Below are 12815 nucleotides of genomic sequence, written 5' to 3' on the forward strand. Positions count from 1 at the left end.
AGACCGGACATCATGTTGAGTGTGGGAATTTGTGCACGGTTTCAAGCCGCACCTAAGGAAAGTCACTATGTGGCGGTCAAACGAATCTTTCAATATTTGGCTCATACCCCAAACTTTGGCTTATGGTACCCAAGAGGATCAAACTTCAAGCTTGTAGGGTACTCGGATTCCGATTGGGTGGGAGACAAAGTGGATAGGAAGTCCACTTCCGGAGGGTGCCAATTCCTTGGTTGCTCTTTGGTAAGTTGGTCTTCCAAAAAGCAAAGTTGTGTGTCTCTCTCGTCCACTGAGGCGGAGTATGTTGCCGCCGGTAGTTGTTGTGCACAACTCCTATGGATGAGGCAAACTTTAAAGGATTATGGTGTCACTTGTGACAAAGTGCCTCTTTGGTGTGACAATGAAAGTGCCATCAAGATCTCTCTCAACCCGGTGCAACACTTCAAGACGAAGCATATTGAGATTCGGTATCACTTCATCCGGGATCACATTAGGCGAGGAGAGATCGAGCTCAACTATGTCAACATTCATGACAACCTTGCAGATATTTTTACAAAGCCCTTGGATGAAGCAAGATTTCGCGAGTTAAGGCATGAGCTAAATATCATTGATTCGAGCAATGTGGCTTGAACCCTTGCACACCCCACCACGCTCAATTTGCTGTCTAGTTTAGGTGTAGGCATGGACATAGGGGGAGTGTTGTTCTCTCAATGAACTCTCCCTCCCCCCCATTATGCATAAATTGATCAAGTCTTTCACTTTAGCCATTGTTGATGGTACTTGTGTTTCAAAGACGAGTTTTGGTCATGGGACCAAGGTTAAAATCTTCGCGGCGCCATACCTCTTGACTCAAACATAGGTGGCCTCGGCCACCGCCCTCTTTTGAAGAGGTGTGTCTTGGTCGTTTGCTGGTGTGCTCTCTTTTTCTTGCCGTTCATGTCTTTCCTTCGAGCAAAAGCCATGTTGTTTGGTTGCCGCAGCGTGCTGGGCGGTACTACCGCTGGTGGTGCGCGGTACTACCGCTCATAAGCGGTACTACCGCCCCCCAGCACGGTACTACCGCTGAGGGACGGGACCAGGGGGTTATATCGGGGCAGGGGGAGGTTTCTTCTCCCCCATACCCATTCGCTTCGCCCCCTCTTTCCTCTTCCTCTCTCCAGCCTCAACTCGCCGCGGGAGGGCTCCGGCGGATCTCCGTCACCGGGGCGTCCCTCTCCATTTCCTTTGGTGGAGTCGATCCCCACCCCGTTCTCTTGCCATGGATGCCGGTATTGCCCCTGTTCCTTGTCTTCTTTTGTCTCGTTTTCAGATCTTGTTTCTTAGGGGCAATGGTGGTAGCATCTCTAGATTTTTGGCTAAATCTAGGCTTGAGTTGGTTGGAGAAGGCAACTAGACTATCTTGATTAGAGTTTGGTAGGAATATTTTTGAATTTGGCAGGCCGGTAGTGCCGGATCTGACCACGGTAGTAGGGAACCGCTGTTTTCTCCGCCTCGTGCTATAGGAAACTGCTGTTTCTCCGCCTCGAGCAGTACTACCGCTCTCGTTGGAGCGGTACTACCGCTTGACCTCGAGCGGTACTACCGCGGGCATGTCACGATACTACCGCTGCATGCCAAATTCCATCATATTCCTGCCTTACCTTGATCCTTTTTGTGTTTGTTGGCTTATGCTCGTTCTTTCTGGTTGTTTTGCGTGTTCTTGTGTTTGGCTCCAGGTGATGACCATTCTGAGAATCAAGCTCGCCGTATCAACCCCGGGCGTGCAACATCAAAACGCTACTGCACCTCTGAGCCAGCCGGTGGTTCCTCGAGCACCCAACCGCCTCCAGCAAGTGCATCCGCAAGTGTTCCTCCACCTCCTCAGCAATCGAAGAGATCCACCAACAAGCCAAAGGGGAAGACTGTGACTGAGATGACCAACAAGGAGTTTTGGGAAAAGCGTCGCTGTAATCCCTATGAGGTGGACCAAGAACCCACTTTGGTCAACCGCCCGTTCTGGAACCGTTTTCAGTTTGCCATCTATTTTGATGTGATCAATGCCAAGAAGAATCTCTTTGTTGATGTTCGCTCCATTGACACTGATGCTATGGAGAAGGACCCGGAGTACTTTGGCGAAGCCCTTCAGATGTGCACTCAGCTGAACATTCTCAGGATCATGCAATTCAACAAGGATTTCGATGCAGATTTGGTGGCCCAATTCTTTGCCACCGTTCATCTTGGGACAGATGCCGACAGAACTCTAACATGGATGACCAACGTCAAGATGCTTTCCGTCAAGTGGAAGGCTTTCATGGAGTTACTTGATGTGGTGGATCACGGGCTTGAGACTCCAGTCGGTTTCCGCCCTCACCGCAATGATACGTCCACCCACAAGCAAGCCCTTTGGCCCTACTGCACTGTGAAAGTTCACCCAGTGACTGAGAAGAAAACCTATGAGTTGTCTCCGTATCTGGACATTCTTCATCGTATCTTCCGTGAGACTCTCTTTCCTCGCATCGGGAATCTGGATATGGTCCACTCTTATCTCGTGGACATGCTTCTGTTCTGTCAGCATGAGAAGGAAGCAAACACTGGAGAGAGCCTGGATATTTCTCATGTCATGTGGTCTGAACTTCTCTCTGCCGTGTCTGAGCGCAAGTGCCCGATATATGGTCCATTCATCATGAGCCTCATTGAGAGGGCCTGAGCACATATCTATCCCAGAGTGTTGCTAGAAACTGGAGACTTGGTTTCTCATGAGATCAAGCGTCTGAGGAAGAAGGACAATTGGGTCACCCCAGCGCCTCAAACAGGGGGCCCGTCTGCTGCTGCTGCTGCTGCCATGGGGACCGAGGGTGGGGCTGCCACTGATGATCACGAGAAGGACTTTGGGCCCTCTAGTACAGAACCGTCGTGGGCACAAAAGCTTAAACGCAAGATGAAGAAGCTTTTCTGCATGGAGTCTCATGGTCAGTACATGACTCATGTGGCGGAGAAGCATGCCAGGATGCGCCACAAGGAGCTCATGCGTCAGATGGGAGCGACAGTTGCCAGTGGTTCTGAGGGTCAGATCACTGAAGAGGAGGAATGGATTCATCAGCATTGCCCTTGGACCGACTCCGATGCCGAGCAGTTTTCGACCCACGATGAAGATGCAGACGATCACGCTGAGATGTGATGTTTGAGATCCTCATCTTCCCATCACCTGGAGTCGTAGCGTCACTCTTTGCCCTTTTTGGGTGTCTCGCTGCCAAAGGGGGAGAGAGTGTAGGGATTTGTGTTGTTGCCGTGCTTTGAGTGTGTGTGTCGTCTTGTGTCTTCTTGTGTGTTCTCTCGGTGTCTTTGTTTGGTTTGGTTTGGTGCCTGTGAGACCTAAGTTCTAGACATATGGTGTGAGACATATGCTCCCTATCGCTACCTTATTACTTATGTCTATTCAGTACTGTAGTTTATTATGAGTTGCATGCTTGTCCTGTTTTATACTCTTCTCTCATATATCTTGTGCTTATAATTGTTGGACTATAAAATATAGGGGGAGTGTTGATCCGGATGTGTGTGTCTTGCTTTTCGAATGCTCCTCTAACTAGGTGCACACATTCTGGGGGAGCCCGTCTATATTTTGTAGTTCTTAGTTTTCTTACATTTATTTCTTTTCCTTGCGCAAATCCCTAGTTGTCATCAATCAACCAAAAAGGGGGAGATTGTTACGGCATATCTCTCTCAAGGTAGTTTTGGTGATTGATGACAACATGTTTGCGGACTAATCTTGTGCTTTGAATAGTTCACAGATTCACTCCTGGCACGAGACGTTTTCTTCCCTTCGGAGCGTCTTTCAAGATGGTGTAGCTCTTTCGTTTCTCTCTCGGTGGACTAGTTGCGTAGAGGGCACCGTACTATCAAGAGGGGGTCCGCTGGGGTATTGCATGGGTGGAATCAACACGTACACATCAGCTTCTCACCCTCCGAGCTTTTCCATTCCTTTATAGAGATCTCTCCGCTTTTCTTTGTCCTGTCTGGGTCCCAACGGTAGTACCGCGCAACCCAGCCGTAGTACCGCTGAGGAGCCACAAGCGGTAGTACCGCTCCACAGCGGTAGTACCGCCCGTGACTCCACAGCAGTAGTACCGCTGGGGTGCCTGGCACCACCGCCTCGTCCTCAGCCTCTTTGAAGAGATTCTCTCTCTCTTCAGTGTCCCAGCGGTAGTACCGCACTACCAGCGGTAGTACGGCCGAAGGGTCACAAGCGGCAGTTCCGCTCCACAGCGGTAGTACCGCCCGTGACCCCGCTGCCGTAGTACCGCTGGGCTGTCTGGCTCCTACCGCCTCGACTCGAGGGGTCTTTTTCTCGTGTCGAGTTTTGCGGCACTAGTTGCGGTTGTAGAGGCGGTAGTACCGCCCCTACCACCGCGGTAGTACCGCGTTGGGTCCTATTCCCTACTAGTCTCCTCGGCGCGGCAGTGCCGCTGGCTGGTGCGGCAGTACCGCTGACCTAGCGGTAGTACCATCCTGTGCGGGGCTGGTTGGTGAGGGGCAACGGTTGGTTCGTTGCCCCCATTATATAAGGGGGTCCCCTTCTTCCCTTTGACCTACCTCTTCCCCCTCAAGCTCCATTTATTGCTCAAGCTCCATTAAATGATCCAAGCTCCATTTTCGCCCGATCTATCTCTCTAGCCAATCAAATTTGTTGATTTGCTCGGGAGTGGTTGAGAAGGCCCCGATCTACACTTCCACCAAGGGATTTTCGATTCCCCCACTCATCCCTAGCGGATCTTATTACTCTTGGGTGTTTGAGCACCCTAGACGGTTGAGGTCACCACGGAGCTATAGTCCATTGTGGTGAAGTTTCGTGGTTTTGTTGGGAGCCTACGATTAAGTTGTGGAGATTGCCCCAACCTTGTTTGTAAAGGTTCGGTTGCCGCCTTCAAGGGCACCAATAGTGGAATCACGGCATCTCGCATTGTGTGAGGGCGTGAGGAGAATACGGTGGCCCTAGTGGCTTCTTGGGGAGCATTGTGCCTCCACACCGCTCTAACGGAGACGTACTTCCCCTCAAAAGGAAGGAACTTCGGTAACACATCCTCGTCTTCACCGGATCCACTCTTGGTTATCTCTTACCTTTACTTGTGCAAACTCTTTAGTGTTACTTCTCTTGCTTGCTTGTATGCTTGTTGTTATTGCATCATATAGGTTGCTCACCTAGTTGCACATCTAGACAACCTACTTTGATGCAAAGTTTAATTTGGTAAAGAAAAGTAAAAATTGGTGGTTGCCTATTCACCCCCCCTCTAGTCAACCATATCGATCCTTTCACATGTGTTGAACAAAGAAATAAGCAATAAGAAAACCGACAAAGAAACAAAGAAAAACAAGGAAAGCTAACCTAAAAAATCAAGAAAGAAGCAAAGAAAAAAGTGATGAAAAAACAAGAAAAAGAAAGGAAGGCCGTTAAACTCGAGAAAAGAAACAAAGAAATCCAAAAGAAATTGTAGAAGAAGAAATAAAGAAAAACAATTAAAAGTTAAAAATGAAAAAAGAAACAAAGAAAACGGTGAAAGAAGTCAAGGAAACGAAGAAAACCATGAAGAAACAAAGAAAAAACAAAAGAAAACCCACAGAAAACCAGAACAAAAACCAGTACAACGATCATTCTGAGTGACTGAGGAAAAGAAGCGAGCAACCAATGGGCCAGCCCAGAAAATAAGCGCGAGGGAGTTTTTTCAAGCGAGCAGAGCGTATATCTTGATATACCTCTCACGGTGATGGATGCCCTTTTTCTTGACCCTAGTGAATTATCTTTTGTGTTTAGAAATCATCCATGCAACGTCCCAAATATTCACCCATGTGTTTACATTTTAATACTATTGTTGCTTTCTTTAAAGTTACTTGTGTTTGGCAGCTGTCGGGCATTTTTGCTGTTGTGATACTGCTTTGCCACGTACTCCACTCCATTCACCGTATTGTCATTGCTACTAATAATTCTTTCAAACAAGCATTGTTTCAAGTGTGGTTGAATTGACAACTCAACTGCTAACCGCTAAATAATTTAAATACTCTTTGGCTTCTATTGTGTTGAATTACTAAATTTTGGTTATGATACTTCTTTTAAAGACTTTTGCGACACAGAATCATCAACTATACATTATTACGTCAATAACAAGTGAGCCACTCATGTTTTGTTGGAATCCTAAAATGCATAGTTTTTGTATTTATTGATGAAATGATTGTGAAACTACTTTAAATGGGCTATTTCTTTATATTTGTACCAAATGTAGTCTTTAAAAGAAATACTCGTACTTATAGGACGGTGAGCATTTCCAAAATCTGGAGTTTCCCTTGCAGTCTCGAGCAATATGTAAGAAGGCAAAATGCATTGTAACCCATATCGAGCGTAACATACTGGACCAAAATTCCCTTTTGTGTGCCACATCAAAGCATCTTAAGTCAAATCAATATAGTGCATTACTCACTAGGTTCTTCAGATTAAAGCTCCACGCTACATCAAGCAAGCGAAAAAGGTCGAACCTAATAATTCAGAGCGTGGAGGTCAAACAAGATGCGTAAGTTGCTCGTCCTCTCTTAATTCTATGGATCTTTTGTTGTCATCAAGATCTTCACACATGATAAATCACCACCGGGATAAGAAAACCATCATGCAGAAATTTGATTCCACGTGATAATGAGAATTTAAGTTGATATTTATCTTGCCGGGGGTAATGTAAAAATTAGACATACTTTGTAAAGAAAAAAATACATGCTTAATGGATAAAAAATATATTGAAAGTTCATGCTTTTGCATGTCTAGGGCACATCTGGATGTGCCTTAGTTATTGTGCATCTCAATGACTCAATCAAACATAAAAAGGAGAAAAAAAAAAGAAAATACCCGCATGATTCTCCACCTAAAATCAACGACCTAGGACCTAGATGTTCAATATCAGGGCACATCTAAATGTGCTTTAGCAAAATCATAAAAGATATCTCAACAGAAAAATCACATTAAAATGTGTAGTAGAGTATAAAAAAGTTTGTCACAGATATTAAAAAGTTAGTGCACAGATTGATTCTTGCTCCCCCACAAATGTTCTTGGGTAAGAGGCCTCCGAGCCACAAGGCCCAGCAAGATCTGTGACTAACTTTTGCTCCCCCACAAATGAGCTTGGGTGATAGGCTAACGCGACAAAGCCCAGCAATAGGGTTGCTAGAGCTGTCCTTTTATTTCGGTGTATGCGAACTAAATAGGGCGAGGTGGGACTAAAGTTGTGTTTGCCAACAAATTCAAGGTACTAACGGGCTAAACAAACAACTGCTTCTCCAAACTCAAAGCCCAAACAAAAAACCTCGAAGTCGGTAGCCCATCGCGGAGTGACGGCCCAAACGGCCAGACGCGGTCAAAAGGGAGAGGCAAACGAGACGAGAAGGCTTCCTCCCAAAGCCTTCCAAGCCAGACACGCGGCCGCCGCAGCCGAGATGGCCGCCGGAGATGCCACCCACGCGCCCCCGGCCGCGGAGGCGCAGTCTCTGGTGGAGTCGTTCTGCGCCGTCACCTCGGCGACCCCCGACGAGGCGGCCTTCTTCCTCGAGGGCCACAACTGGGCCCTCGAGGCCGCCGTTCGCTCCTTCTACGACAACACGGAGGTCGACGCCGATGGCCCCGATCCGGCACCCCAGCCCCCACCACCGGTTCCAGCCGCTGTCGATGGCGCGGACTCCGAGGACGAGGACTACGTGGGCGGCGGCGACAAGGATGAGGACGACGAGGACTACGTGGGCGGCGGCGACGAGGACGACGACGAGGATGCCGCCCTCGCCGCTGCGTCTGCGGCGGCAGATGAGCGGAGGAGGAGGCCCGCGAAGAGGCAGAAGAGGAGCCACCAAGCGCGGGGCGGGAGCGGGGGTGCGAGTGGGAGGGGGACTGTGAGGACGCTCTCCGATCTCGGAGGTGGCAAGGGGCGCGCGGGGTCGGACGAAGGCGAGGACTCGGACGACGACGAGTGGGCGCCACCCCCTGAGTTGTACACCGGCGGCGAGAGGAGGTCAGTGCTACCTGCATCCCAGGATTTTGCGATGCTTGCTTCATTTCTAGCTAGATCGCAGAGGCAACCCATTTCTAGGGTTTTAGGTTGCGTTGTTTTTCGCCTAATTTTGTGATCCAGGGGGGTCGCTGCGAATTGAGGGGCCGCTGGATTTGTGGTGAGAGGGAGCTAACTAAACGTGCTAAAATTGCTGGGTGCTTTCACGTTTACTCATTATTAGTATCCATACTCTTGTGAATTTCTGGATAGCGTTCGGTTCTGCTAACATTATTTTGCCGAATGCCTGGGGCCCTAGGTCTTGTATAGATACAATATTGAAATCTGTGTGAGCGCCAAATCGTTGGGATGGCATGAGAGTTAAATGTTGTTCTTCTAGACCATCTTATCTGTTCCTTAGTAGCCACAAATTGCTGATCTATGTTTGCAATCTTGCAATACTTATGCAGTGTCCCTGCATAGAGTACGGGTTTGTGTATATTGATATGGCATTACTGGTTTCAGTTTGTCAAGGTAGCGTTTCTCTAGACTTGTGATTTGTGTTCGAAGTTCAATGACTGGCGACAAAGCTCTTTAAAATTTTGCTGTATCTTCACAGCATACCAATAAGTTTAAATCCTTAGTTAGTATTGTGTGTGGATCAATTTAGTCGGTAGAGTTATCCAGCATTTGGGTATTTTAGTTGTGAGCAACTTACGTTTTACAATTGCTGGTGTGACTTTGTGGTACAGCTGTAGTCCTTAAATTTACCTGTCTGTTCTTATTATAGAAGTGCTATAGTAATCTTAGTTAGCACCATGGACAAAAAGTAAGTTCTCAAGTTCTTGGATATCTGATATAACTTGCTAGGCTACTTTCCAGTACTGTGAACTGGTTCTCCGTAATATGATATGTTCATAAAGTTGTGATAGTACGAAGTTTGTGTAATTAAGAAGGAAATCATAAGATGGGAGTTAGAAACGATTGCCCTGTTTTATTATTATTATTATTATTATTATTATTATTATTATTATTATCAGAGATGAATCTCTGGATATTGTTATGGGGTCAGCTAGTTGGCAAGGATGTGAGAATATGCGTGAGCTCTAGTAATTGGTAAACTTGTTGGTTACCTAGTTATTTTGTTTCTTATTGTTGAGTTGCCATGTTCAACTAGATTTGGGTTATTTCTGATGGGTTTTGGTTAGGCATAATCCCTATGGCCATAATTGAAGTGTTTTATCATATGTTAGCAAAGGCATATGGAATGAAAAAACAACATGGGCTTGGACTTATTCGTGGTGATTATTCATCAGCCAATTTATAGAATCTAGTGGAACCAGGTTGATTCCAGGCTAGTTAATTCTGGTAATTAGATGGAAACTTAAAATTGATTCCATGATTAGAAAAACACCTTCGATTTCACATGTTCTTTTGTACAGTATTCATAAATATATCTTCTGCAACAAACTATTCTTCGACTACTTGGAGGCCACTTCTCAGCAGGCATGGATCGTGGTTTTCCCTGCTCTTTTGTGGTGATTAGTATGTACTCCCTCCGTTTTTATTTAGTCTGCATATTAGCTTTGGTCAAAGTCAAGCTTTGTAAGTTTTGACTAAGTTTATAAACAAAAATATTAATATATACAATAAAAATCAATACCACTAGATTCATTATTGAATGTACTTTCACATCATATAGATTTGTTATGGTAAATGTTTATATATTTTTCTATAAACTTGGTCAAACTTTGCAAAGTTTGACTTCGGTCAAACCTAATATGCAGACTAAATAAAAACAGAGGGAGTATTACATTCTAGGCTTTATCCCAAACCTACAGAAAACTTAGGCAAGAACACATCCAGGACCCTTAAAAATCTAGGAACCACCCAAAAGAACTGTCTCAAACTAAGAATTAAATATTTATTTTTATATCTTCTGCCATGATGTTATGGAAAATGTGATTACATGGAGAACATATTTAAATTAGCCTGACTTGGTCACTTCTTGGAATAGCTTGCCACTTCCTCGTCCTTGAACTTACCAGGAAGTTAGTCCTGACTGATTGGCCTTGGGTGTCATACATATTTAGATATCATTGTATCAGTGATAACATGATTTGTAAGGATCATAGGTAGATCCATAGATGATGCAGTGAAGGCTCTTATAAATTGTATGCTGTGCAGCCTTTCTACTTCTATATTTTTAATAGGCTTCTAACTTTCATATTACTTTGTTCAGCGGAATGGTTGTTAGAGATCGATCCAAACGCAAAAATGTTGCGGATGAGGTTTTTAAGCAAGCTAAGAGGAAGGGAGCTAAGCAAGGCCCAGCTCGCCGGCAATCTTCTAGTTCAAGGAGCTTTCCTGGGGCTAGCAGACTTCTAACAGGTGAAACTGTACAGCCTGACGCACCACAGCCACCAGAGGAAATTGTTCACAACATCTACTTCTGGAGCGATGGGTTCACAGTAGACGACGGTCCACTCAGAAGTTTCAACGACCCAGAGCATGCATCCTTTTTAGAGGTAAAAAGAACTCTGATGTGTGCAACTGAGTGTATATGCACTACTGGTTGTTATATATGTCTCGTGAATTGATATATGCTTTTTGCTATTCCTTTTACTTTTATAATGCTTTATGTTCACCCTTCTGTTTACAACATGGAGTGATAGTTCTGTCTTGAACCTTTTGCCGTTGCATGCTGATGATTATGTGTGCAATATAGCATAATAATGGTTAATCTTTACTCATAAGGATCTGAGTTGGCAGTGGTCCATTCACAGCTTAAAAGTTAATAGGAATCACCACAGGTGTCAACCATTTTATGGAGGATGTACATATGCTTGATTTGACTAATGTATGTTTTTAGATTATGTTTATTAATTTTGTACAAATTCATGGATTATATGGCACAAGTTTTTAAACAACCGACAATATATAGCCAAAAATATATATCTGTACCAGCGCATGAGCATTTAGCTAATTGAAATAATGTCTGAGTGACCTTTTTCCATGTTGTTAGACGTAATGTTTTTGAGCTGGTACTCCCTCCAGTGTACATATAGAAATTTTAGGACAGATTACGGAGTGAAGTTAAAAAATGTTTAGGAAGTGCAAGCCACCATCTCTCTTCTCTTTAATTACCCCACCCCCAATGAGCCAAGTGCATGCAGAAAATGAGGAGACCATGTGGTGAATGTTATAGGTCTTGATTACCGCGTGATGATAGAGAAACATTTTTTTCACTTTAAAGTGCATTGGAAAGATAGAAGTACACTCTTTTGTGGACAAATTTTGAATGAAAAATGTACACTTATTCGTGGACGGAGGGAGTATTCAAGAAACTAACTCAGCTTTGCTTCAGTGATGGTGTCTCACGGCTCCTCTTATTTCTGCAATGGTCCCAGTTAATACATATAAGCTAGAGTTATGGATGTGTTAGTGGTTAGGCAATTTTTTTGCCATTAGTTACACATATTTTCTGTCCAATAACTTGTTTCGTAGCAAGTTATCATTGTATTGCAGTAGCTTGCCGAGTAAAATAATTCTGCATATCAAGGCATCCTGATTTCTTGATGAAGTACGCAAAGGGAAAAAAAACAGGTAGCTTTATCAGCTATATTTTGTTCGAACTCCTTTGTTGTTGCTTATCCCCTGATTGAATCTGTTGGTCTTACTCGTAACACTTTCTGTTCGGCTATATTATAAAGTGTGTGGAACATGCATTTCTTCTTTTATTCTGTCACATGTTGCTTGTTATATCTGTTTGTGCTGAATTGAATGCAAGTAATCCACTTATCTATCTTTTGATTTTTCTGTTTCTCTAGAGCATCATGAAGTCTGAATGCCCAACTGAGCTTGCGCCGGCTGATGGGAGGTCTAAGGTGAACGTAAATCTTATCCGTAAAGAAGAAAAATGTCCTGTAAGTATCATGTAATTTCTGTGCGCTCCATATGTTTCTTAAATGGTTGCCGGCGCAATAATCATCGATACCTGAACACAGGAGTCACTCAAGCGCCCGGCCCCGTTTCAAGGAGGGGGGAGAATTCTCGCGGCACCTTCTGAAAACTCTGCTCCTTCGGATATCACCCCCGCGGCTGCTGCTTCTAGCACTGCGACCACCACCGTGCCCAAGACTATCACAGTGGATGATTCTCTGCCGTCAACCTCTCTCCAGATCAGGTTTGTAGACGGCAGCCGTGTGGTTGCGCGCTTCAACACAAGCCACACGATCAGCGACGTGCGGGCATTCATCAACACAACAAGGCCAGGAGAAACAAGCGACTACACCCTGCAGGTCGGGTTCCCCCCTAAGCCGCTCGACGACGCGACCAAGACCATTGAGGAAGCCGGCGTTGCCAACTCGGTGATCATCCAGAGAGTCTAATCTCAACAGGTTGTTGACCCCACGTCATCGAACACACCATCCATCCGTCCCAATCGTGCACATTTCCTTGCCCTTTTGTCCGTCCCTGAGCTCTCTTGGATTTTAGCCTTTGAGCCTTCCATGGCCGCACTTCACTAGCCGCCCCTCGGGTATTAAGATTTGTAAAAATCGGCGAGATCTGGGTACCCGTCCGTCTTATTCATCCTGCTATAGCGTAAGTATACTTGGCTTGCACTTGTGCTTCCTGCCCGGTCTGCATCACGTTTCGTCTGTTGGCAGTCCTTTTGTTCGTGTCTAACGTCCCCTTTGGTACGGGCGTGGGACAGGGAAGGGTAGCTGCAACGGATGCCCATTATTCATGTTTTGTTGTTTTCATCGAACCGATGTCCTGACGCGGTGACGCCGATGGCAATTTGCGAGCAACCGGGGTGAGTTGTTA

At 45.4% G+C, this 12815-nt stretch overlaps 1 protein-coding gene across 1 annotated transcript; it reads left to right on the plus strand.

The window, feature by feature from the left end:
* Positions 1–7386: 7386 nt before the first annotated feature.
* On the plus strand, positions 7387–12610 carry LOC125520074 (plant UBX domain-containing protein 4-like). The gene is made up of 4 exons (XM_048684871.1): positions 7387–8009; positions 10228–10513; positions 11816–11911; positions 11993–12610. The coding sequence occupies exons 1-4, from the start codon at positions 7444–7446 to the stop codon at positions 12374–12376; spliced, it is 1332 nt and encodes a 443-aa protein (XP_048540828.1). The 5' UTR covers positions 7387–7443; the 3' UTR covers positions 12377–12610.
* The last annotated feature ends 205 nt before the right edge of the window (positions 12611–12815 follow it).

This window comes from Triticum urartu, chromosome 7 (genome assembly GCF_003073215.2).
Source record: "Triticum urartu cultivar G1812 chromosome 7, Tu2.1, whole genome shotgun sequence".
Taxonomy (NCBI): Eukaryota; Viridiplantae; Streptophyta; class Magnoliopsida; order Poales; family Poaceae; genus Triticum; species Triticum urartu.

Bases quoted from the DNA above. Each gene is read 5' to 3' on its own strand.
- LOC125520074 (XM_048684871.1), top strand. From the start codon at position 7,444: ATGGCCGCCGGAGATGCCACCCACGCGCCCCCGGCCGCGGAGGCGCAG. The intron at 10,514-11,815 runs GTAAAAAGAACT...CTGTTTCTCTAG, and splicing joins AGCATGCATCCTTTTTAGAG to AGCATCATGAAGTCTGAATG. The intron at 11,912-11,992 runs GTAAGTATCATG...ACCTGAACACAG, and splicing joins GTAAAGAAGAAAAATGTCCT to GAGTCACTCAAGCGCCCGGC.